Genomic DNA, 24626 nt, shown 5'->3' with positions numbered 1-24626 from the left:
CCTTGATGTTTCCTTTTTGTATGGGGGGTGAGTGTGGGGTTTGTTTGGGAAGGGGTGCAGAGAGGGGGTCGGCGGAAGACGGGATGAATTAAAGGCGTCTGCAGATCGTTTCTTCTTTCTTAACGTATTATTCTTTTTTCTTTTACCGTTTTTGCTCAACGGACATTTAGGTACTAGAGGTTGGGGGCTGGAAACATTAGTTAGGGGTATAAGGGGGGTGTTTGGGGATTGGTGCTGTCTCAGGGTTGTCCTTACGGTTTTCTTTTGCGACACTCGTTCGACCTCTATATTTCTCAGTCTCGGTAGTTGGTTCGGTTTCAGCTCCCTTGGACCAGCAGGCCATGGATATAATAATGATTATCCTTCAACTTGGGGTGTTGTCGTTCTTGATCTCTCAGGTGGATAGACAAAACACGAAATAACCCGGTTTAGTCACTGTGGAAAACATTGATGATTCTGGGACGGTCTGCTTGCCTATGCATAATTCTCTAGACTCTTGCCATACTCTATGTCTATGAGCAAAGAGACAGTGGTAGGCAATTGAGTTTGGTCTCATATAACGGCTGTCATCGTTACCCTCCCACAGTCACACCTGTGCCCTTGTGTAGCCCTGAGGATAATTAATATGAATACTTGCTGAAGACTACCTGATATTGAGTCTCCGTCTTATTTTAATGATCGGTTCGAACTCTAGTTACATGTGCTTGAGGGCAATGCCCAGCTGAGCTGAGGCACGGCTGAGCGCAATCCTACTGGCCCCTGCCTGACGTCGACTTTAGACATAAGAGAGGGGAACTTGGTGTAGATGTGACTGCTTAAACTGCCTTTGTTTATGCGATTCTTAGATATGATAATCACTTACCTCTTGTCGCGTAATTGCTTCCTACTCTACCGACCAAGTATCACCCAGCTGCCTTGAAATACCTCACCTATCACTGGTCTCACTCGGTCAAGTGATCGTAATTTGCAGAGAACCTCACTAGCTTATCCCCCGTCTACTGAGCGACAGCGTTGCCTTTCTCTCAAAAGGTCATGAGGTCTGAGATGATTTGGATACTTGCGATCCCGTCTCCGTCTCACCAATCTGACTTCAGGGGGTGGGGATATCTTCACCCAACAGGCTCAAAAAATCCCCTAATAAAGCAAAAAGAACACTGTCCCTTCGTCACCCGTAAAATAGGCTCCAATGAATGTCTCTGGTCACGGGCAATTTGCTTGGGATCCATCCTTCCTATTCATCATGCCCTGCCGCTCATCCTGCAGGATCGACTTCCCTGCACACCAGCCTTGCGGCGCATGTCCAGTCCCACAACCCCCAGCCAGGACTTCGAAGCCTATAGAAAATAATAAGGTTTGCAATTGTCCTCAGGCAGAGCCAACACACGCACCTCCATCGATGGCTTCCTGCCTGTTCATAGCCAAAGACGCGGTCATCGCGCTAAGCCGGCGCTTTGACGAGACAGCGTCGTCGGGTGTGAACTGAGACATGGCCGGAAAAAAACGAACTAGCTATCCACCGGCTGCTCCAGACTTCGCGGGGATTCTGCAAGCGCGTTCTTCCCAAGCACGCGATTGTCTCGCAAATACGTCATATAAGGTAACCAACCCTTCACCCCCTTATCAGCTCATAGATAAAGGGGTTCAGGGGTTTAGCCTGCATGTCTAAGCCCCAAATTTTCACATGTCCGGAGCTCCCAACGCGGAGGTGTTCTCCGGCGGATGAAGCTACCAAACGGGAATCGGTTCCATTCTGGGGATCCTGATTCGAAGGAGATCGGGCGACTGGCAAGATCTGTGTTGGAGGGGAGTGGAGCGCAACCTAAACTATCAAGCTCTCTCATTGCAGCGATTCTCCTGTTTCCCCCTTCTTCATCTAGGCTGTCACGCCAGCAGAGGACGAGTACACTAGATCTGAGTGTTAGGCCCTGTCTACTACAGTGCACGATTGGCTGGCTGGAAAGACCAGCGCAACTAACGAAAGCTTTTAACCCTATAAGCCTCTGAGACACCTCTGCCAATGATTCATTCCCAATATCAGACGAACACCGTGCGGGGAGTCTCGACATTGCGAGGAGGATTTGGCCGCGCCGGCGCCGTTCCCTTCTAACCGCAATCTCTTGAGGGTGGAGACAGAACGGGACTCCCCGTGGAGCGAGTTCAAGAGGGACAAGCCAGCAGCGTTCAGAGTTCTGCAATCTCGTCTAGGCCAAGATGTTGCCAACGGGCCCCCGGAGATCCTCTCGACTCGGCCTACCCGGAAGGCCAACGTACTTCTCCACTGGGCGGGGCCGTTAATAACCAAGGCAGCGACTCGGCGGTATCCCGAACCAGCATCCGGCCGAACAAACACTGGACACACCTAGTACCAGGACCCGCCGCGCAGAGAAGCCTCGCATATTCGAGGCTAGCTGGCGAGCGCCAAGGCCGAGAGTGGGTTCGGTCTGGTATCTCCATGGCACTGGGAGCTGCGACGGTCCGACGAGGGCTGCAGGACGGCGGGTTGCTTCAAGGCGGGTCCCCGCGCCATGTGCAAACAGTTGTAGACATCACTTGCAGAGTTTGCATTCGACCGTACTGTACACACATACATGTACCGGCGGGGGAGTCTTCCGCGATTAGAGTTTGACGGCGGCTAGATTCGAGGCAACGGTTTCAGGGAAGCAGCCTGCTCTCCTGTGGCTGCGCGTGTCAAGGACGGCGGCGGCGGTGACGCGCATGACAAGCCGGTGCCGCGCGCAGACTGCGCTTGACCCAACAGATGCGTGTCGGAGCAGGATTCGAGCAATAATCGTCTGTTAGTTCGTCATAGTCCATCACTGGTGCCTCTGTTCTTACGAATACCGGCTTCGCGGGTGGAGGAAGTGAACCCGGAGTTGTGTCCGCGTTGAATCCTTACCGAAGTCGTGTTCCGCAAAACGTGCCGTTCCGAGTCGGTAATGAAGCAGGCGATCGATCGGCGCAACCGCCCAAGGGATCGGCAGTGCCCAGTCAAGTGGAAGCTAGTGTAAGCAATACCGATAAAAATAGACAGCCTTATCGTCGAGATACTGCACAGTATCGATGGCAGAGGGTGGGGGCAATGCAAATCTTCACAGTGGGGCATCGATGCCTTCGAGTGGAGGATGTTCACTTGAACTTGGAAGGTAGGCCATCTGGAAGAAAATGTCCGTCTTCCCGTTGCGCTGGTATACATGCGTACACAGGATCAGCTTCCCAGTCGATGACCTTACTCGCATTTTCGCCAGTGAGAGCTGCAGTCTCGATATCAACACACACAACAGTGACCAGAGACTGGGTTCTGGGCGGGCCTGGGCTCGGTGGCCCACTCTCACCGGTTTGGTCATATCGGCTGTTGGACCCAGGATGGGACTTCGAGACCCTGGGAGGTTGCATTTCAGCACGGCATACGAATGGGGGTCAACCCATCGAGCTGGGACGGACGGGCGTGCTGTCACTTCATCCCCTAATTGCGAGCTTGTCAAGTTCCATACGCCACCGACGGGGCCAAAGTGGCATGGGCATGGGCATGTGCATGGGCAGACAGTAACTTCATCACTCGATAAAGCGGTCGGAAAGGCCTGTCAAGCCGCCTGGCGTTGACCGAATCTTGCTGTGGCCGCCAGCACGCATGACAGCGCCCAAATTCAGTTGTGGCTGACTTATTAGGGACAACATGCATGTCAAAGTATGCAGGATATCAATACCAAGCTTTCGAGGCCCAAGTTGGAGCCCAATAAGCTGTGTGGCCAGCTGGATAACAAAAGTTACTGGGGCTCGCAGGGATTCTGAGGGGCCCAGCACCTCGCCATACGCAGCGTTGTGCAAGATAACCTTCCCGCTGGGAGACAACAACCTAGTTTCGCTGGGTTAGCAAATATTCGGAGATGATGCCATGTCAGCCGCAGTGCCGACAACCATGGCATACCGCAGGCATACGAACGCAGTGGGAGTCTGGGCGAGCGAGAAAGGCCGGGCTTTGCTTCAGGGGGTTGTTTCTCGTATTCCCAGTTTCTTTACTGCGTAAGCGATGCCAGAGGTGCTAGCCCTCATTGTTCCGGGCGCCACCTAGGACCGGATCAAATTTGCCAACCTCCGTAGTAAAACTAGGCGCTTTGATCAGGCTAGGGGCAGATTGTGGAAATTACACGTGGGCTGTGCGAGACGCTCGAGGCAGGAGCCGCTGAGCGCTAGCTAATGGGCGCTTGGCATCAAACGATGGATAATGCCTAAAACGGAATAGATCGCTCTATGGATTGCTAGCTCGAAAGAGAAGGTATTCCCAGAGCTACAGTTGATTCGGTTAGTCCAAGAAGCTGCAGGCACTTAACAAGGCAAGAGCTGCAGGTACAGGGAGAGGCGCCCTAGATAGGTAAGCCAGGTACTCCATGCTCCGCATCGTCCGTCTCATCCCACAGTGGTCTGCACGAATACCAGCAAGAACGCCAGGGTCCCCTGGATTAGGACCGTCGATGCCCGGAAATCCGGGAATTGTTGGGGTCTGTCTGATTATTCTTATCCACCTTTTGGAACGATAGTTGGATTTGGCCAAGAAGATCCGGCACGGAGCGAGCAAATATCGCGTGGGAGATCAGGTAGAATATTGGAAGAAAAAGGTGCTGGCTGTTGGTTCATGACATAATTCTGTCCACGATCGAGGTTCGAGACTCGTCCAAATCTGCACTACCAACACAATATTGAAAAGTCCGAAGCCCAATGCGGTGACGGACGCCTCATTTGCCTCTGCAGTCAGAACGAACATGGGTGTTGACCCCACTGTGGTATGTAGGTATGCATGTGGGTACGGAGAGATAAGGAACCCCTGTGACGATTTCCAAGGCAAAATTTTGCGACTGAATGAGAAAGGCCTGCTCGACCGACCTGTCAGAGAGCATGCGTGCTGCATGTGGTCATCCACCACAGGTATCCTATTTAAGACCACATGTCATGAACTTCAGGGAAGGTGCCCTGCTCAATTGAGGCTACTGTACCGTGGTTGCAAGGCCAGGTCATAGCCAGAAGAATAGTTACTACAGGAACCCACTTGGCTCTACCTTAGCTTGCACCCGTCATGAACCTGGTTTCAAGTACCACAACTTCCGGCCGCTTAAGATCCGTCTGGACGCTGAAATCCACCCCCCTGTCTCGAGTTGCCTTGGTACTTTGTAGGCGGCATGACATTCAGCTGAAATGTACGTACGGTGTTGGGTGTTACGTATGTACGCAGTACAGATTAGTTAGTGCAGTGTACTTACGCCACTATGGCGCCGCGCTTGTGCGTGTTGGCGCTCTTCTGTTTCCTCCCACTTCAGCTTCCCATCTACCTATCTCACCACCAACCACTCGGCAGCTATGTTCATGCTCGTTTTTTCTCCCTTGCTAATTCTTGCTGGGACGACACTCTCGCTTACTTGATTTGGCCTGGTTAGCCTCTGAATTGGGTTTGGTAGCTGCTGTTGCGCCGTTGCATTCTACATAGCATCTCTCGCAAGCCCAGTCCTCCCACAATCGCTGCACTGCCCGTGTCGACCTCCCCCACCCCTTGCTGGAACACTCCGGCGTCGAGACCAACGTCGACCAACAACTGCGCATCAGCTGTAGCTACCTTTGCTGAGACTCAAACCGCCGCTCGTTCACCTGCCGCCTCACGCCCGGGCTTGTTTTCTCTCGTTAACTACCACGACAACCTGAACGATACCCCCTCACTTCTGGAGCTTCAACCCGGCTTGTAACCCCTTACGTCCTCTGTGCTCCCGCCCTTGGCCCCCATAGTCCGTATTCCCTGAAATGGAGCAAGACAACCAATACGCCCAGCAGGGCTACTTTGGCCGCCCCGTCGCAGGCGTCGGCGCCGGCGCACCGTCGGCGGCGTCAACCCAGGTGCCGACCCCCAACCGCCCCGGCACCCCGAACGAGTACAACGGCCGGAACCCCTTCGGCGACGGCCTCGAGTCCCAGGCGTCACATCGGAGCGGCACCGCGGCCAACAACACCAACCCCTTCGCTAGCCCCGCCGCCTCGAGGCCCGCCAGCAGCTTGGGCTCCTCCTCGGCCGCCCTCGGCGCCCGCTTCGACGAGCGCGCCCAGCGGTACTTCCACTCGCGCCGCGTGAAGAAGGGGGAGGTTGAGAAGCCGTGGCTGGAGAAGAAGGATCCGAAGGAGAAGTGGGTTACCATCCTGCCCATAGTGGGCATACTCATCGGTCTTGGCCTCTCTGGTTTCTTGGTCTGGGACGGCATCAGGAGCGTCGTCAAGCACAACTACTGCCTGGTGCTCAGCAATGACTTCTCCACCAGCGGCGGTCTTGATGACTCGGTGTGGACGAAGGAGGTCCAGGTTGGCGGGTTTGGGTGAGTTTATTGCCAGTTGGTTGTGTCTTTGGGAAACCGTCAAGCTAACAAGGTGCCTCCAGCAACGGCGAGTTTGAGGAGACTACCGGGGGTGACGAGAACGTCTACGTCGAGGACGGGCGCCTTGTTATCAAGCCGACCCTGCAGGACGCTGCCCTGATTGACAAGGACTCGGTCATCGACCTCCTGAAGGCCGGCACGTGCACGTCGGACCGGCCGAGCGACTGCATTGCTGCGACCAACACCACGGCCGGCAACGCGACCATCGTGCCGCCGACCAAGTCCGGGCGCATCCACACCAAGAAGGGCGCCAGCATCAAGTACGGGCGCGTCGAGGTCACGGCCCGGCTCCCCAAGGGTGACTGGCTGTGGCCGGCCATCTGGATGATGCCGGTCGAGGACACGTACGGGCCGTGGCCGGCGTCGGGGGAGATCGATATTACCGAATCGCGCGGCAACAACTACACGTTCCCGCAGGGGGGCAACAACATCATGTCGTCGGCGCTGCACTGGGGGCCCGACCCGGGCAGCGACGCCTGGTGGCGCACCAATGTGAAGCGGTCGGCCTTGCACACGACCTACGCGGACAAGTACCACACGTTCGGGCTCGAGTGGTCGCAGAAGTACCTCTTCACCTACGTCGACAGCCGCCTGCTGCAGGTCCTCTACACAAACTTCGACAAGCCCATGTGGCAGCGCGGCGACTTCCCCACCGCCACCGCCAACGGCACCCGCGTCCAGGACGTGTGGAGCCAGACGGGCCGCGACAACACCCCCTTCGACCAGCCCTTCTACCTAATCCTCAACGTCGCCGTCGGCGGCACCAACGGCTGGTTCGAGGACGGCTCCAGCGGGAAGCCATGGCTCGACGGCTCCGTCAACGCAAAGAAGGACTTCTGGAAGGCCCAGGACCAGTGGTTCCCCACCTGGACCAAGCCCGAGTTCGAGATCTCCCAGGTCATGATGTGGCAGCAGTGCGACGGCAACGAGGATCTCTGAGTTGGGGAGCTTCCTTTTCCCCATCTCCCCTGATCTCTCTCCCCCCTCTCTCACTCTCACTATCTTTTCCTGCAATGTTTTAAACCAGCACCCTGGGAATAGAAATGGTGTTCTCAGGCGTTTGTCATTCTCACGAATGGATGCCCCCTTCCTCCCCCCCTGTCTCGAATATTCTGGTTGGTTTTGGGTAATAGAAATTCTACGTCATTGGATGAGGAATTGGACCTGCTGGGGGCGGAACTTGCAGGACGTCGTCACCCGATTTATTGATACTTGGTGGCTTGGACATAATAATGTTCTCACATAACCCTCCCACTTCCACAACGTGGACACACCTACACACCCCTGGACTTCATTATTTGGGTGTTCGTCTGCCATTAAATAGGGCTGTCGATTGTCACTTGTCTTATAACCACGGCGTTTTGGTGGTGGGATACGCAAATATGATCGAGTTGGATAATTCATCGTCAAGATTTCCTCTATTTTGGCTCACAGCCGGTCCGCCCTCTCCGTGACTCTGTGATAAGTGTTCTGATCCTAACAGCTGCCCTGCATGCATACAATATTGGTTGACCGCCGTTTGCATTGGCAGGTCAGGCCACCGCCCTGCCAATTCCCGCTCCAGCCCCATCTATCGACGCCATCGACGCCTCATTTTGGCATTTTCCGCCCTCGCTTGCTCCTCCTCCTCCTTGTCTTGGCGTTGCCTTGTCTTCCCCCCGCCATCCCTTCATCTGTCCTTGGGCGATGAAACGATAATTCTAATGTACATAGAAAAAAGCGCCCCCAATTCACACCCTGCGCAGCCGCACACACACACTCCCGTGGCCCGATTCATCGACCGTTGAGTTTGAGCCCGGGCCAGCCTAGCGCAGCGTCCCTTGGTTGGCCGCACTCAACGGGGAGGGCTTGAACAAGACGAGCTGAAAACAAGGATGGGCGGGAAGCCGTTTACGGACGTATTGGCTCTGAGCTGAGTTGATACACGGGAGAGTTACCGCCTAGTGTTAGTCCCCCGGCAGTGGAGAGTGCAGGAAACATTCCGCACGAACGAACAGAGCTGTCCTGCCAGCGGGAGATCAGCCAGCCACCAGCCTCGACCGACCAGTGACGATTTCGGTCTTCTCTCCCACCTACCCACTTTCTTTAATAAAATCAACCCTCCTCTTCATGCGGTAGCCAGTCCGATAGGTTGGCCCCCGGCTCCCGATCCCGCAGCGGAAAAGCCGAGTGACCTCATCCCGTTAGGCTGCCACCATCCGAGGCTGGGCGAATCGCCAAAGGGCCAAGCGCTATTATTCAGCGACAGGGAGAACAAGATCACAAAGGGGCATTCGCATCACTGATGTGCACTTGCTTGGGTCGGCTGGCGTAGCTGGAGCAAGGAGTAGTAGTTGGTGGAGGCTGGGCAATTGACTACCTGTGCCAACGGACACCGAGAAGGGGCTAATCAACCACGTGACTGCCGTTGGAAGGTCATTCGAAGTTCTAGCGACAGTTTCACCCTCAGCCTCAGATCAAACGGGCTTTGAACGGCGCGGTCAGCAGTGGACCTCGCCTAGCTCTTTGGTTGAAGGGAGGGAGCGTTGGGCCTGGGTGGGGGGTTGATGAGTATCAACGGGAGAAAGGGAGGGCTGCCGAGGCAAAGCGAAGTAAGAGAGGTCTAGGCCAGGCTCGAGCTATTTCTCACCAAGCTCAAACAAACGACAATCCCACCGCACTACAGGACCGTAGGGGTTGTCCTCAGCCTCGGTTCGCAGCCAACCAGTCGAACAACTCAAGTTGGGCTTTCAAGGCGAGGGCTCCTCAGCTCTGTCGGCCGAGGTTTGTCACGGGGAGTTGGGCGATGTGCTTCCAACGTTACATGATACACCGCCTATTTTGCCAAGGTCTATTGACACCCAGACGGTGGCGAGACATGAGCGTAAAAGGTTCGAACACGAGCGCAATGGAAGAGTTTCTAGGGAGCTACAGTAGCATCGCAGCTGACGGACACATCCAGGAGGAGATTATGCAAGAATGCTAACAGGTAAGACAAAAAATCCCCCACTGGTTCGTGGCCGGCTTTTAGCCTGTCGATCCAAGACACGGAAACTTCTCTTATGTCACGTCATCGGCAAGCGGAGGGTCACCTTGATGATCGACAGTTACGGGGTGGTCACTGCTGGAGGCACGGGATGAATGCCCTGAATGAAGGATTCTGCCAGAAACGGGAGAATGCCTCAGTCCTGAACCAGAAGGATTCCCAGGATCCATGCCGTCGGGACATTCTCCAAGCCAGACAGACAGACGGAACGCGAAAAGGGACCAAGATCGGCGGTCTTGTTTGAGGTTTCAGATGCGCCTTCTCGATGGATCTCGGCTCGCTGCCGGATCGCTAACGGGGAAACAGTGAGTATCGCGTCAGCGGCTGCCAAGATTGCTTTGTGTAATGACCAAGATGGACGTGAGCAATTTGCATCGTCCATGATGACTGCTCGTATGACTGTGCCCTTTTGCCAGGCCTCGAAAGGGGGCTCCAGGACTGTCCGACGAATGGCAGGATCACACGCCGAAAGTACCCTGCTGGGATGGGTACCTGGGTAGGCGTGAAGATGTCTTCTAGAACCTATTTACCCCGCCGGCTGTGGGCGTCGTGTAACCAACCGGCTGTGGGCGTCGTGTAACCAACCTCTTCGAAATGCAGTTGTTACACCGCGAGCGGCAGTTTCTTGTCCGGAGTATTTGCGAAGACGAAGTGTGTTGGCTGGCGTTTTAGATGTTGCCCTCTTATGATGGCGGTCCAGCGGCCGGGAGGGGCCGCTCAGCGGGGGTTGTTGAGCTCCGGGGAGAGCGGTTAACAGAACTCTACCCGCCTTCCAAGTTCCAACTGTTGCTTCCGACTGTGCAGTACGGACCGTGCGGACAGGGCGATTGACAACAGTAAGCAAAACAGTGTGGTCTTCTCAACCAAACGAAGAGCAGGGGGGTCTGCAGGTGGAAAGTCTCGATCGTTTCCGCGGAACTGACAAAAACAGGCAATCGCCACAAATTTGGCCGGGATTTCGAGTTTTGTGAAGAATCAAATTCTTCGCCGAATAGCGAGGATCATACGGCGAGATCGTTCCAAGGAACATGGTGGCAGTGGGGGCATTTGGCATATGGAAGAGCGGAGTTTCTTTCAACCTTGTTTCCTCTTTCGTGGACGGAGTTCCCAATTGGAGGGACTATTCGCACGTTTCTTCCGGGGGGGAAGACGGCGATCTTTGCCAGCTTCCTAGGTTGGCAACTGGTAACTGGACCCTGGTCACAGAAAACAAAGGACGGAAGAAATACGAGGTGTGCTGCTGGACAAAAATAGATAAGCACTGAGACGACATGCGGCTAAACAGCGGGAAGGGACAACAACCACACACTTCCCGCCACTCAAGACGAAAAGAACTCTGCAGCCTCTTGCATAAGCTCCCACCTCCATGTGTAATTCGAGATAGCGTAGGATGCGTTGGCGACCCTGCTAGCCAACAATCTCGATCAGCCAAGCCTGGTTACGGGATTCCCAAGCGGAGCAAAAAGAAAGGAAAGCAAGAAGCAAAAAGATAGTTGCCAGCGCAGGGTTAAGATGAGAAAAGCCAAATACTATTGAGCTGTGGCTGATATCCAGGCGATACGCTGGGTTGAGCCTGGCCTTATCGAGAACACTTCAATTCATCAATTGGAGATGCGCAGCTGCGAAACCAGGGTACCATGGTACAGCACCTCTGATGGGGAAAGCGGTTGGAACGGCATCTGCTAGCCAGGGGCTGGATGTTCCTGGCCGATTTCGTCGATGCCTTGGTTAGGAGGTACGTATTCGTACATGACGGAGTAGGCACACAGTACCTACCTAGTTCTTTTATTTATTGTTTTTTTTTTTTTTTTTACGGACTCCATTATTTTCCGCTCTCTCTCCACATCAGACACTACTGCGTAGAACCCACTTTGGCGACATCGATCGGTCCCAAAAGCTCAGTAGGTACACTACTGGGACACTGGAGCGGTCTCGGACCTGACACTCCCTCGGGCAAAGAGCGTGCGATACACAGCTTCCGCGGCGCGTAAAACCCGAGGTTTCAGGTGGCCATCCGGTGAGAATGGGCGAGACAATCATGACCCAAGCGGTACGAGGTCGAACCACTGCCCCCCAACCGCGGCCCTCCTCCAATCCTTCCCCAGATTCACGGTGTTTCTGTATTGACCCGCCTGGAGCTGGCAACCTTAAAAGTACCAACTACCAAATCCCTTCCAATGCCTCGGGTTTGTGGTTGCCGTGAAGTAGATGGAAGACTTGAGTACTTGATGTACAGATCCGTACACTCCATCCTTCCGTTCTGCCTGAGCCTGGGTTTCCACCAACAAATTCCACTGTCACTTGCATGGCCATAGGACGACCTAAAAGACTTGGCCAGATCCTGATGAAGAAAGAGAGAGCGATGTGCAGGGATCTGCCAATCGCTCAGGCTTCAAGCGGAGGTACTGTAAAGACGGAGATATTGCGCCTCGAAAAAAAAGAGATACAAGAAATAGAAATAAATACCAAAATAAAATGAAATTGTAAGAAGGCTACTCAAACCCTTGTCCCCCTGTCGTAATTCCTGCATGGCGTCAGGGATGTGTGGTGGGTCCATTGCACCCCTGTCTCCTGCTCCAGAACCGCTGGAAGGGGAGAGTGGGGGAGAAATGGAAGACAGGCATAAGAAAAGCGCTTGAACCGAACGCCCAAGTCTGCATGAATGGGAATATTCAGCCCGCCACCCTGCTCCTACTATGGAGTACTTGGCTTGGGCTCTCTTATTAGCGTAGGTTGTTGTGTTGGGTAAGTTGTCTCCTTTTCCACCACTTGGCGCTAAGGTAGCCGACGGTTTGCCCATCGACCTGCTCAACAGCTCAACAGCTCAGCTTTGGCAGGTCTTCAGCTCGACCGTAGGAACACTGAAACTCGTCTTGGGTGGAAAGAGTCGGGCAAGTCGTAAACGTTACCTCCGTATCTTTACCGAGTACCACTGTGTACGTAAATACATATGTAATGTACTAGGAATAAGGAAGGGCCAACCTTGAATCCGTGCATGCACATGGGCTCGTACCGCCAACCGACCACCCCTTGTCGACTTCCAGCGAATTTCCACTATTTGCACTACCACCACTTACACCCAGACCTGGTCCCAGGCCGTGACCCTGGCAAGCTGCTAGGCAGGTAGGGGTACCAGGCCTGAGAGTGCCATCGCGAAGTGGATTGTCCCACCATGCACCACCACTCTCTTTACGATCATGCTTCCCCTCTCCAGGGCCTTTCCCTCCGTTGTCTGCTTTTCTTCTCCTCGAACCTCCTTCACCCCTCCCTCCGAGCCAGAGCTGAGCTTCGCCCTGCCGGTCTAGCCTCGCCGAATCTGCCCAACACAACGCCACAAGCAGCTCAACTCCGACTCTGCCGTTGGTCGCCTCTCTAGAGTCTAGGCCCCGTCTGCAAGGAGATCCTTTTGAAGGAGTCTCTTCTGGCCTCTGCGAAAGCGAGTGCCGTCCGTTCGCTACCGTCACTAATACTTTCTCGCGCCTCGGGGAGGATTCTCTTGGAAAGAACTCTCGGCCCTGAATTCACCTGGAACGCAACACACCATCCGCCCTACCAAGCATCCACGCGTCGGTGTTACAAATTACTCTTCCGAAGGTACGACCACGGGTGCTACCGCGGCATGTGCGCTGGAGTCAAGTAGACGGCATCGCTAACACGTGTGTCCTGGTTAGAACACTCTGAAGGGGGAAGACACACTCGATCGAACTGAGATAGCCTCCTCCCACGGATTCCCTTGCCGAAGGAGGATAACCGGAGTCAGGATGGGGATCGGAAACTATTTCAAGACGGAAAAGTCGGCACCTCCGTCAAGCAGCACGCCGCCGCACCAACAACAAGGCAGGAATGCCACGCCGTCGGTATCCGAGAAGCCGCCTTCGCAGAGAACGAGCGGCAATGACCTCGAGCTGCAGCCGCCGACCCCGCGGTACAGCTCGAGACCGCAGTCCGTCTCGGGTCGGTCGACGCGGTCGGCAGGCAGCTCCTTATTCCTCGACGACATCAAGCATGAAGTCATGGTCAACTACCTATACCAGCAGCAATGCTCGCACCTGTGGGTTTCGGATGGCAGTGGTGAGATCGAGGGCGTCCTCCTGCGCAAGTCCAGAGGACAATACATGGCCTGCCCGCCACAGCTGGGCAACTCCCCCTTCGCGATGGCTTGTGCCGCGCTTAATGTTCAGGTAAGGCGCATACATTGTGTGGTGGTGATGCGAGGCTCCGGTATTGGTGACCTCTCTGGCTAACATGACTGAACCCCCTCCAGTGCGCGATGACGGTTAATTCCAGAGTAATCAAGACCTTCTTACAGTGGTCGCCAGATGCGGTTGACGTACCCCTGATGAATGGCCTCCGTGTGCAGATTCTCCCCACAATTGACGACATTCCCCGCGCGAGGAAGCACCAGTTCGCTGCCTTCGTCGCGTCAGAGGGCCTGCTCGTTGTTTGGGATGACGATGCTCTGCACTTGGTGCAGAGGGCCAAGGCCATCGAGTCAGAGCTCATGGAGCTAGTATGGAAGGCCGGGACCGAGGAGGACGACGACGAGAAGGGGGGCCAGACGGTGGCCGAGGCCGAGATCGACGAGGAGAGTGGCGAAATCAAGCCCGAGAAGCGCCCCGTGCACCTGCAGAATGCTGTGCTGGTGACACTGACTCTCATCCTCGTCACCGTCTCGCTGGGAGCCGGCTGGAGACAGCTGGCCATTGAGGTTTCGGTCGACGGCAGTTACCTCCGCTTGGCACTCCTCGGTCTATTCCCGCTCCAGCTCTTCTTCACCCTCTTCTTTGCCCAGGTCATTATCGGATGCTTGGCCCAAATCTTCGGCCCTATCCGGCAGCTCACCATCAACTCCAAGTTCTACTCGGCCCGGCCCCCGCCAAGGCTGCAGTCTGCCGTATTGCCCCACATCACCGTCCAGTGCCCCGTGTACAAGGAGAGCCTCAACGCTGTGATTGCCCCGACCGTCAAGTCCATCAAGCAGGCCATGTCCACCTACGAGCTCCAGGGCGGATCCGCCAATATGTTCATCAACGACGATGGCCTGCAGCTGGTCTCGGAGGAGGACCGCCGTGCGCGTATCGAATTCTATGCCGATCACAGCATTGGCTGGGTCGCCCGCCCCAAGCACGGCGAGAATGGCTTCCTTCGTCGCGGCAAGTTCAAGAAGGCGTCCAACATGAACTTCGGCCTCATGATTTCCTGCAACGTCGAGGAGAAGCTTGCCGCTTACAACCGCGGCCCGGAGTGGTCGCAGCACGACGAGGCGCAGGCGTATGAGCGTGGTCTCAAGGAGGTCCTCGAGGAAGACGGCCGCGCCTGGGCCGACGGCAACATTCGCATTGGCGACTACATCCTCATCATCGATTCCGACACGCGTGTCCCAGCTGATTGCTTGCTCGATGCCGTGTCCGAGATGGAGCAGTCGCCCGATGTCGGCATCATGCAGTTCTCCTCGGGCGTCATGCAGGTCGTGCACACGTACTTTGAGAACGGCATCACCTTCTTCACGAACCTCATCTACAGTGCTATCCGGTACACCGTCTCCAACGGCGATGTGGCCCCCTTCGTCGGCCACAACGCCATCCTTCGCTGGTCTGCCATCCAACAGGTCTCGTTCTTTGACGAGGACGGCTATGAGAAGTTCTGGTCCGAGAGTCACGTGTCGGAGGATTTCGACATGTCCCTTCGCTTGCAGTGCAGCGGCTACATCATCCGACTGGCGGCCTGGGCCGGAGAAGGCTTCAAGGAGGGCGTGTCCCTGACTGTGTACGATGAGCTGGCCCGTTGGGAAAAGTACGCCTATGGCTGCAACGAGCTTCTCTTCCACCCCATCCGCACGTGGCTCTGGAGAGGCCCCTTCACGCCGTTGTTCCGGCGGTTCCTGTTCTCCAACATTCGCTTCACCTCCAAGATCACCATCATCTCGTACATCGGCACGTACTACGCCATCGGCGCTGCCTGGATCATGACGTCGATCAACTACTTCCTCATGGGCTGGTTCAACGGCTACCTCGACAAGTACTACGTCGACTCATGGAAGGTATGGTTCTCCATCATCATCGTCTTCAACGGCCTCGGCAACGTCGCTCTCGCCCTGATGCGCTACCGTATCGGCGAGCGGAATCTGCTGTACTCGCTGTTCGAGAACCTCAAGTGGACCTTCCTGCTGGCCATCTTCCTCGGTGGCCTCTCGCTACACGTGTCGCAGGCACTCTTAGCCCACATGTTCGAGATCGACATGACGTGGGGCGCAACAAGCAAGGAGGCCGAGTTCTCGAACTTCTTCATTGAGATCCCGAAGGTCTTGAAAAAGGTCAGTCCAGCTTATCTCTTCACCCGTCTCCCACAGTACACCCTGTTAACACAGTCACCCTTTTAGTTCAAATACTCGATGCTCTTCTCGCTCCTCTTCATTGCAGGGATGATCATCCTCGCCGTTGCGCCCTTCGTGCCATACGACTGGCGCATCAAGGACTTTGTGGCCATCCTCCCCATGGCCACTGTTGCGAGTTCCCACTTCCTCCTTCCGCTGGCCCTCAACCCGGCTTTGATGACCTTCTCATGGTAGTCAAGTCTGCCTATTGTGGTACATACACCCTCGGGAACATGTATGAGAAGACATGTGTCGTATTTTCTTTCTATGTGCCCCATTCTTTTGAAACCATCATTTTTTCCATATAACCTGTGTCGGGATCTTATGGAATCCCGCACCATACATAACTATTCAATGTCTACTACCTGCCTGAAGAGCACCATAGAGGAGGAGCAACACTATTTGGGATGGCTTATCGATGGCGAACAACGGTCTGTTATTGGAGATGGGGGGAATATGATGCCCATTTCCTTCCACGTACCCTTTTACTCGCGTCCCCTGTAACACTTACTGTATACGGGGCAACGCATATTATCACGATAGACTTGGGGGCGACTGGAGTTCTTTACGCTTCTTACACTTTTTTTTAGTTATCAGCTTGGGTAATCCTTGGACAAGGGACGAAGAGTTACGTGGTCGGCGACCGGGGACTGGATGGAGGGCTGGAGACGGAGAGACAGAGTCGACCGTTGGCAAGATGGACGGGATCAAGGGAAAAGAACGAGGGTGAAGGAACAGAATATTTGCAACGTACCTAGACACTGTCTTTACTCGTGTCTCTGTTTATAGCCAGGGGCTGCACACTCACCTACCTACCTACCTACCTCAATAGTCACCCCCGACACTTTTTTCTGACCAAGTCTGTATTGCTTGCTGCTTTGACCGAGTAGAGGGTGAGGCGCAGTGAGCACTCTGAGCCGGGTGAGTTTAAGGATACGACGTGATTCGGCCCAGTGAACCAAGTTTCCCTGCAGCGACAAAATCACAACGGACCCCGTGCTGAGCCGCAACGTCGACGGGCTGCTGCAAAATCAACAAACCCCTCGGCAGCTCGAGTCCGCGGCCATGGCCAAGGACGCAACGGCCTCACCCTCAACGCTTTCGCCTTCGAAGCCGTCGTCAACGGGGTTTGAATCCGTCACGTCGCCTATCCTCGACCCACGCGACAGACATGAAACCGACTCTTACTGGCCCGTATTCGAGACCAAAGACCAAATCCCCGCGTGGCTGCGCGACAATGATTACATCATGGGAAGCCACCCAATGCCAACCTATTCCTACAGACGCTTATGGCGTCTTTGGCGCTGTCTGCACATGGAGACCATGAACATCTGGACACACCTCCTCGGAGCCGCAGCCTTTTTGACAGCCGGCGTGACACTGTACAAGTACACCTCGGCCTCGGGCGCTTTCCGTCTCGCCGCAGGCGACAAGTTTGCATTCGGCGGCTTTCTCACCTCAGCCACCCTCTGCTTCGGGCTGAGCACCGCGTTCCACACTCTGAGGAGCCACTCGTACAACACCCATCACTTTTGGGGGAAGATGGATATCCTCGGCATCTGCGTGCTCGCCCTCGGCGCCGGGACTTCCATGACCTACTACGCGTTTTACTGCCGGCCGGTCGTGCAGCGGGTGTACTGGAGCCTCAACCTCTGCTCCGCCCTCGCCGCCGCGTTCACGCTCTTCGACACGGGCGGCGGGGGCAGCAAGATGAGGACCCTCCGCGGTGGGGTCTTCGGCCTACTCACCCTGTCGGCCATGCTGCCGCTGTTCCACGGCGCCGGCGAAATGGGCTGGGCCCTGGCATGCGAGGAGATCGGCGCCGCTTGGTACCTTGCCGAGGGACTGTCTCTCTTGGTCGGGGTGTGCCTGTTCGTGGGTCGGATCCCCGAGAGGTTTCGTCCCGGGCTCGTTCGACATCTGGGGTCATTCGCACCAGCTTTTCCACGTGTTTGCTGTGCTTGGTGGGGCTTTCCATGTTTGCGCTGGCGGCCGGGTACCGCTATCGCCAAGCGTTTCCTCAGTGCTGATGGCCTTACTATCGAACTTAGCCTTGTATCTAGTGCCAATCCCTAATTCCAGACCTCCTTTTCGTCCCCCTAGAGGAGGGAGGCCCAAAACCTGTCCCGTTAGAGAGTCGCGTAAAGTTGACAAGTTTCGTAGCATGGTGAGCCGGGGGCGAAGCGAGCCTGAGTTCTTGACTAACAAACCTGGGGCGCGAGACGAAGCTTTTTCGTGGCAGACTACCTAATAAGTAGTAAACAATAATGCCCAAGAAAGAGTCTAGACTCCAGGCCAAGTGAGAGCGGCCGCTCTCGATCGATCTCGAAACAGTGAGTGGCTGGTCGGCGGCCGCTCACCAGGTGTTCAGATGGCACCGGGCCGGTCAATTTTCTGCCAGATGCTAAATAGGTGCAGAGTTCCAAAGGATAGCACCTGGCATTTAGGTATCCGTCCGCTACCACCTGGAACGCACAGACCTCCTGATGCGCCTGTTTCCCCCCTGCATCCAGACAACGCTATCCTGCGTAAGAGAGCATAGTGGAGGGAAGCCTGATTCGATATCGGGAACGGGTCGCGAAAGACCGACATGCTCTTGGCTACAGGGCCCAGTGATTGGCATCGCTTACGCGCCCAGGTCCCCTGAGGCGGAGCAGTCCAGACCTTCATGATGCCTCTAATCCAAAATTTGGACTGAACCCTTCAGGTCTCATCCTCTCCGCGAAGCCTGACCGGGCTTGAGAGGCTCATGAAGGTTCAAGATGTCTATCTGGAGCGACAAACCCCGAACAATACTCGGACCTCTAACGACGACGTTCACGCCTCCACCGCAATGGTAAGCACATTTCCTCTCAGCGTCAAACTATGGCCCAGACATTTTCCCATTCGAAAGCCCCCTCGGCGGTCCCTCCTGAGAATACCACCACCATGATGCAGACCTGCCCCGGCCCTCACCGTCTCCCCCTCCCCATATCCTTTCGCCCGGCCCTACAACCATTCCTTTCCCCTTCCCTTCCTCACTCACCCTCACGATAACCCCCCGATGCAGCACCGACGTGGTAGCCTACTGCAGCACCTGCAACGTAGGCTGGCAGGCGCAGTCGTGCGCCGCCCGCGGCCCCGTCGACGCGACGACATGCTGGCCGCCCACGACCTCGGGCGTGGCCCCGCTGACGACGCCGCCCCTCTTCGGCTGGGGCTTCTACTCCCCCGGCACCCTGTGCCCCAGCGGATACGCGCCGGCCTGCGCCGCGACGGCGGGGGGCGCCACCGACCCCGCGTGGACGATGCAGTTCCGGATGGTGGCGGGGGAGACGGCCGTGGGGTGTTGTCCTAAGTGAGTTTTTGTCTGCCCCGGGTTGGGGGGGGGGGCGGGGGGAGAAAGGTGGAAAGAAGGAGAAGGGGGGGTGGAGGGGGTCCAGCAAACTGCTAACAATTGGGAAGTGGGTTCGGTTGCAGCAATCTGAATGGGCAGACGTGCGTCTCAACCGTGACGTCGACGACCATCGACGCGATTCTGTGCAAGAGCGGATTGACGACGGTTGCGCCGTTGACGGTCCCGAACACGGTGGTGTCGGTATTCGGCGTCTTTGCGCCCATGATACAGATCAACTGGCAGTCGACCGACAGGCCGGCTTCCAATACCGCGACGGCGACAACGGGCTCGGGCCCAAGCCCGACAAGGACTTCGGGGCAGACGGCGGATTCTCAGCTGGAGGATGGACCAACGGAAAGTTCGGGCGGGATTTCGGCCGGTGCGATTGCTGGTATCGTGGTCGGCGTCTTGGCGTTGGTGGGTACTTTGATACTCGGCGTCCTGGTGTGGAGGAGACGCAGGCAACTGAGCAGGCAGAATATAAGATATGTGCCTGCACATATCGAAACGGAAACCAAGTCGCCTGCATATGCGCAGGAGCTTCCCGGTAACATGTATAGGTTGTATGAGGCTCCTGGGGACAATACACCGGCAGTGGAGTTGCCATCTGGGCGGTATTGACGGATTGGATTATAGAGTATATCGAAGAATTATGCATTAGCAAGCGATAAGCGGTATTGTAACAATAGAGGAATCCTTAATATCTAGACTAGACCGTGGGAAGCAATACCTCGTATTTCGACATCGAGGTACATGACCCGGGGCGACTACACTACTGCGCGGACAGCTAGTCCGGGCTGAGGCCATTGCTGTCGATGAGTTGTCAAAAAGATTGACAGACAATTGGTCCTGATAGGCCAGCGGATCAGGAGACAACGAATAAATACACTAAATAAGTGTGTGTACCTTGCCTCCGTGGCCTGGTGCTCCGGGTACACGGCATTGCCAAGATTGCTTCAGTACAGGTCACCGCCGGAACAAAAATACATTGATTCGGGATTTCCTCACCTAGGTACCTTAGACTCTTCCTACCTGCCTTCCTATTTCGCATTCTATGCCAGAGCACCTGCAGCCTACAAACTCCCATGCTGTGTGCTGTACGCAGCAATTACGGATCGGGTAAAGGCGATCGTCCCTGCCTTAATGGTGGGGTGCCGAATGCCACTGGCTCTTGTAAATAAACCCTCTCTGTGCCGCCAAGGTGTGGGACGGGGAGGGATCTTTCCCAGTACCCCGTATCCCCCCTGTTGATCGGCACGGCGCTGCACAAGTTACTGCATGCAACGCAACCAGGGACCGGGAGTTTACTTAGCTGCTATATACCCGCGTAGACCTTTTGTCATCTTGAGAATGTTCGTGATCGCCTCACTCCTCTCTCCACCGTTGCTGTCCATTTCTCAGGCCGGATTGCAAGGTGAAGCATTGCGGGGGGAGTCCAAAATTGATGATAGCGACATCGACTCGGAAGAATGATGAGGCCATTTTGTGTAGTCTCGCCAGGCGTCGGGTTCCCAGCCCCTCTGCTGGGCCTCCTCGCCATCATCCTTTTATGTGCAACAGATGCTGTCGGGGCAGCTTCTACTCGGGATCTGGGGAGCGTCCTGGCTGACCATAAAGACCTGTCAACTTACTATAACTTGGTCAAGGTGAGGGCCAGTTTATGCTTGAGTGGCTGCGCCTTAGTGGATTGAGAGATGGGCTGACTCTCGCACCAAGGAATATCCCGACATCCTTCTTCAATTACCAAGCTATTCCGGGGTTACAGTAAGTTTGACGACCAGGGCAAGTCTCTTCCACTACTGGGCAGGCAAAACTCACCACCGTTTCCAGATCATCGCCCCCAACAATGATGCATTCGAGAAGCTTCAGGACTGGGACCCAAAGAACAAGACCTTGGTGACCAGCATCCTCGAGTACCACATCCTCCAAGGGACCGTGGCCACAAACGCCCTGCCCGAGGGCCCGTCGACGTTCGCCTCGACGCTCCTGACAAACCCAGCCTACACCAACGTGACGGGCGGCCAAAACGTCATCATCAACAAGCAGCCCGGCGACGTGGTAGTGCTCACCTCGGGCGGCGGGTCGCGGAGCACGCTCCTGGACGCCGACATCGCCTTCTCGGGTGGCCTAATCCAGGTCGTCGACACCCTTCTCGTGCCGCCTCCGCGCCTGGAGCCGACCTTCCGCGACGTCTACCCGCAGGACCTGACCGCCTTCCTGGGCGCCCTCTACGCGGCGGGGCTGGTGCCCCTCTTCGCCGACTCCGCCAACGTCACCGTCTTCGCGCCCCGTAATGCCGCCTTCCAGCTCGTCTCGGGCGCCCTCTCGACCCTGGACCGCGACGCCCTCGCCCGGGTCCTGCGCTACCACCTAGTCCCGGGCCGCATCCTCCCTTCCTCGGCCCTCTTCGCCCCGGATGGTCCCAACTCCACCGACACGGCAGCCACCAACACCACCACGGGCAACGCCACGAACGGCGCCGCGTCCCTCCGCATCTCCCGCGCGGGCAACAGCGTCTTCGTCGACGGCGCCCGCATTGTCCAGCCCGACGTCCTCCTCGCCAACGGCGTCGCGCACATCGTCGACGCAGTGCTGAATCCGGACGACGTGGGGCCCCCGCCGGACCCGGCGGAGCCGTCGCAGGCGCCAGCGTTCGCGCTGACGGGGGCCACATCGACGGGGGCGCGGGCGCCCACGCCGTTCACGTCGGCGCTGCCCTGCACAAGTGCTTGTCCTGTGACGGCGACGGCGGGGGGTGGGGACGGGGAGGGGGGACGGGGGAGTAGTAGTAGTAGTGGGGGCTCGGGGGTTAGGACGAGGTTGAGTAAGGGGGATGCGGCGGGGGCGAGGTGTACGGGGCTCGCGGGGATGGGGGTCGGGGCCGCTGCTGGGGTGGGGTTGGTTGGGGTTGGGATGCAGATGGGGATGTTTGGGGCTGCTTGAAGGGGTGGATGCAGATGAGGTAGGTTGTCGGGTTTGTTTGGGAGGAAGGGGGAGACAGGAAATCTTTTACGGGTGGGTGTTGGACGATGCGGACCATGAGAGCGTCGGATGGCAGGCAGAGTCCAGCTCCTGGAGCATGGAAGCGTTGTCTACGCCAAAGACTACCTACCCGACGGAGCCCTCGTTCGAGACGATTGTGTCCGGCATCCAGAACGAGCGCGACGGGGTCTAAACGGTACACGGGAAGGAAGGAGCCGGGATGTAATGATGGAGGGCGGCGGTAAGGGGGAAGGAAGAGAGATGGTGACAGCAAGAGATACCCCACGATGCTCGAAGACTTAGGTAGGTACCTTAGGTATTAGCTAGCATTGTGTTTAATCCGTAATGATATACCGAATTGCAGCAGCAGCGAGGGAGGTGGCGGCGGCGCTGATAGGCGGTGATGGCAACAGTGACGGCGATGGCGGCAGCGGCGATGATGACGGTGGCAGTGGCAATGACAACGATTAGCAACAGCGATTTAAGATTATAGCTGCATACAAGGAAAGCCATAGACGCCTTCGTTCCGCAACCCCTTCCCCAGGTAAGTGCCAAGCAACGACTTCAAAAATGAGCACTAATGATATACTCCCATCGTGCCTCCCTTGCTTCAAAGGTCCTTGGGCGTAACATTCCCACTCCTTCCCTCCACCCAATCCCCCCTTAGGCATCCTCAAGCGTTAAACGGGGTCTCCTGCCTCCAGGCCGGTTTGTGGTTTGTTGGCAAAGCGATGGGCGTGATTGGGAAAGAGAAGGAGACTGGCGGTTGTTCGAGAACGACATCAGATTGCAGACCGTCGAGAAAGCCGGATTCAGCCTGGATGGTGACCAATTCCAGAGGAATGAAGAAAGTACCGCCCACATAGGTTGTTGTGCTATCCATCTCGGTGTCGATTGACTGCTGCAAAACAGAGCCCTCCCTTACATGACCACACACCAGGCAGCAAGGTCGTCGTCGTCTTCCAGGAGCCAGTCAGTCCAAGTGCCCGAATAGCCAGAGTTCCAAGCTCGGTGAGATTGCGCCATGTGAACTTCTCCGGGTGCCGACTTTGCCATCTCTCCAACAGGCTCGCCCTCTTTGGAGGCACACGCTGACTGATGCTCGGACAATGGGGTGGTGGAAGCTCGGAGCTCGTTCAGATTTGTCGAGCTTGCTGTGCTCGACATCTTGTTGCTGTAGGGTCTTTGTGGGCGAATGATTTTCTGGCTGTGGGATCTTCTGGTTGTCGGATCTTCTGGCTGTAGGAGGGGAGACTGGAATGGCGCAGTGTTGAGACAGAAAAATGTAAATATCTGCTGGTCTCGATGAGAAATGAAGAGTTTTGGGGTAAAATATTTGCAAATCTCCTTCTCGAGTGATGTCCCTTGATATACACCAAGGTTGCCCTCGCCTTTATTCACTTGAACAGAACATTGGCGTGCGGCGATGGTGAAGGGGCTGTTCCTGTTGGATCCCTGTGGACCCTCGGCAGACCAACACAAAGAGCTCGACTTTCTTCTCAAAAGCAAAGGCAAACCTAGCACATGAGACGTGACGGCTGACCTTTCGCAATGAACCAACTTGGAGCTAAACCACAATCTCGACTCGAGTCGCACTCTGTCTCCCACGTCCAATGCCTTGGAAGACTAGCCAGATGTTGGTTCTTTGGTGGCTGACTAGTTGCCAACATCGAAAAGCCACAAACAATATGGAAAGCAACTACAAGATAGGAGATCATGATAGAAAAATGCAGCACTACTGTATAGCTAACGTTCGTACTTGAAGGTATCTGGCAAAGTCCTAGGGATAAGGTTGCTTCAATGTCTCTTGACTTCTCCCTTCGCTGGGAGGGGCTTGTCGATCAACTGAGAAGGGGGAATGGCGCCGGACATCTTCCCCTACAGTCCAACGTTGGCTAAGACAATGACAATACACACTTATGTAAGGCATAACGATTCTGGTGCCTGGCACCTGAACTTGGCAAACTTGAAGAAAAGTAGAAAAGGGTTGATACAACAACGATGGCTCCGTTGACTGCACACGACTAAAAGAACCAGAAATTATATCCAATAACAGCATATTTATGCAGGTACATGTATATATTCCTCCCATTCCCTGCATATCCTGGGTTAGGCCATTTCGAGGGGCGGGTTCCACCTGCTGTTGTTGTCTCGACCTCCTCCCTTGGAGAAACTGGCAGAAATATGCGAATTAAGCCTGCAATGTACTTGCCTCGATGCTGTTGCACAATGTATTCTCGCTCTCGGCAAGTCGCACTGGCCTGCCGGGACAACCGTCCAAGGTCGCCAACTTGACAATTCACCATATCGCTCCTTTGGTAAGAAGGATCGCACCCGCCAACCTTGGGTGAGATCCAAGTGGCCTCTCCCCCTTGGCTCTCGAGAGTTCTCTCCCTTATAGTATCTAGGTATACTTCCATGGGCGTCAAAGGCCTTGCAAGCCTTGCTGAGTCCCAGTACACT

General features: G+C 55.8%; 6 protein-coding genes across 6 annotated transcripts; 5 read left to right on the top strand and 1 right to left on the bottom strand.

Moving 5' to 3' along the window:
• Nucleotides 1-5582: 5582 nt before the first annotated feature.
• Nucleotides 5583-7448, top strand: QBC33DRAFT_208818 (beta-1,3-glucan-binding protein). The gene is made up of 2 exons (XM_060422641.1): nucleotides 5583-6347; nucleotides 6410-7448. Exons 1-2 carry the CDS (start codon nucleotides 5785-5787, stop codon nucleotides 7344-7346), a joined length of 1500 nt encoding a protein of 499 aa, XP_060280349.1. The 5' UTR covers nucleotides 5583-5784; the 3' UTR covers nucleotides 7347-7448.
• A 5745-nt stretch (nucleotides 7449-13193) lies between these two features.
• Nucleotides 13194-16000, top strand: QBC33DRAFT_562189 (putative glycosyltransferase; the record flags this gene model as incomplete). Its single annotated transcript, XM_060430191.1, has 3 exons — nucleotides 13194-13613; nucleotides 13697-15745; nucleotides 15812-16000. 3 exons carry the CDS (start codon nucleotides 13194-13196, stop codon nucleotides 15998-16000), a joined length of 2658 nt encoding a protein of 885 aa, XP_060280348.1.
• A 662-nt stretch (nucleotides 16001-16662) lies between these two features.
• QBC33DRAFT_548175 (hemolysin-III related-domain-containing protein) lies at nucleotides 16663-18021 on the top strand. Its single transcript, XM_060428806.1, has one exon. The coding sequence runs from the start codon at nucleotides 16871-16873 to the stop codon at nucleotides 17879-17881; it is 1011 nt and encodes a 336-aa protein (XP_060280347.1). The 5' UTR covers nucleotides 16663-16870; the 3' UTR covers nucleotides 17882-18021.
• Nucleotides 18022-18270: 249 nt separating this feature from the next.
• On the top strand, nucleotides 18271-19953 carry QBC33DRAFT_622376 (uncharacterized protein). Its single transcript, XM_060432836.1, has 3 exons — nucleotides 18271-18641; nucleotides 18855-19142; nucleotides 19250-19953. Exons 1-3 carry the CDS (start codon nucleotides 18568-18570, stop codon nucleotides 19800-19802), a joined length of 915 nt encoding a protein of 304 aa, XP_060280346.1. The 5' UTR covers nucleotides 18271-18567; the 3' UTR covers nucleotides 19803-19953.
• Nucleotides 19954-20650: 697 nt separating this feature from the next.
• QBC33DRAFT_518045 (Fasciclin-domain-containing protein) lies at nucleotides 20651-22634 on the top strand (the record flags this gene model as incomplete). Its single annotated transcript, XM_060426224.1, has 4 exons — nucleotides 20651-20827; nucleotides 20898-20945; nucleotides 21012-21906; nucleotides 22528-22634. The coding sequence occupies 4 exons, from the start codon at nucleotides 20651-20653 to the stop codon at nucleotides 22632-22634; spliced, it is 1227 nt and encodes a 408-aa protein (XP_060280345.1).
• Nucleotides 22635-22985: 351 nt separating this feature from the next.
• Nucleotides 22986-24034, bottom strand: QBC33DRAFT_208590 (uncharacterized protein). The gene is made up of 2 exons (XM_060422640.1): nucleotides 23707-24034; nucleotides 22986-23459 (listed from the first exon to the last, which is right to left on the bottom strand). The coding sequence occupies exons 1-2, from the start codon at nucleotides 23879-23881 to the stop codon at nucleotides 23137-23139; spliced, it is 498 nt and encodes a 165-aa protein (XP_060280344.1). The 5' UTR covers nucleotides 23882-24034; the 3' UTR covers nucleotides 22986-23136.
• Between the last annotated feature and the right edge of the window lie 592 nt (nucleotides 24035-24626).

Source organism: Phialemonium atrogriseum (genome assembly GCF_030411735.1).
Source record: "Phialemonium atrogriseum strain 8032-3 unplaced genomic scaffold QBC33scaffold_26, whole genome shotgun sequence".
NCBI classification, from domain to species: domain Eukaryota; kingdom Fungi; phylum Ascomycota; class Sordariomycetes; order Cephalothecales; family Cephalothecaceae; genus Phialemonium; species Phialemonium atrogriseum.
This window is presented reverse-complemented; position numbering and strand designations above follow the sequence as displayed.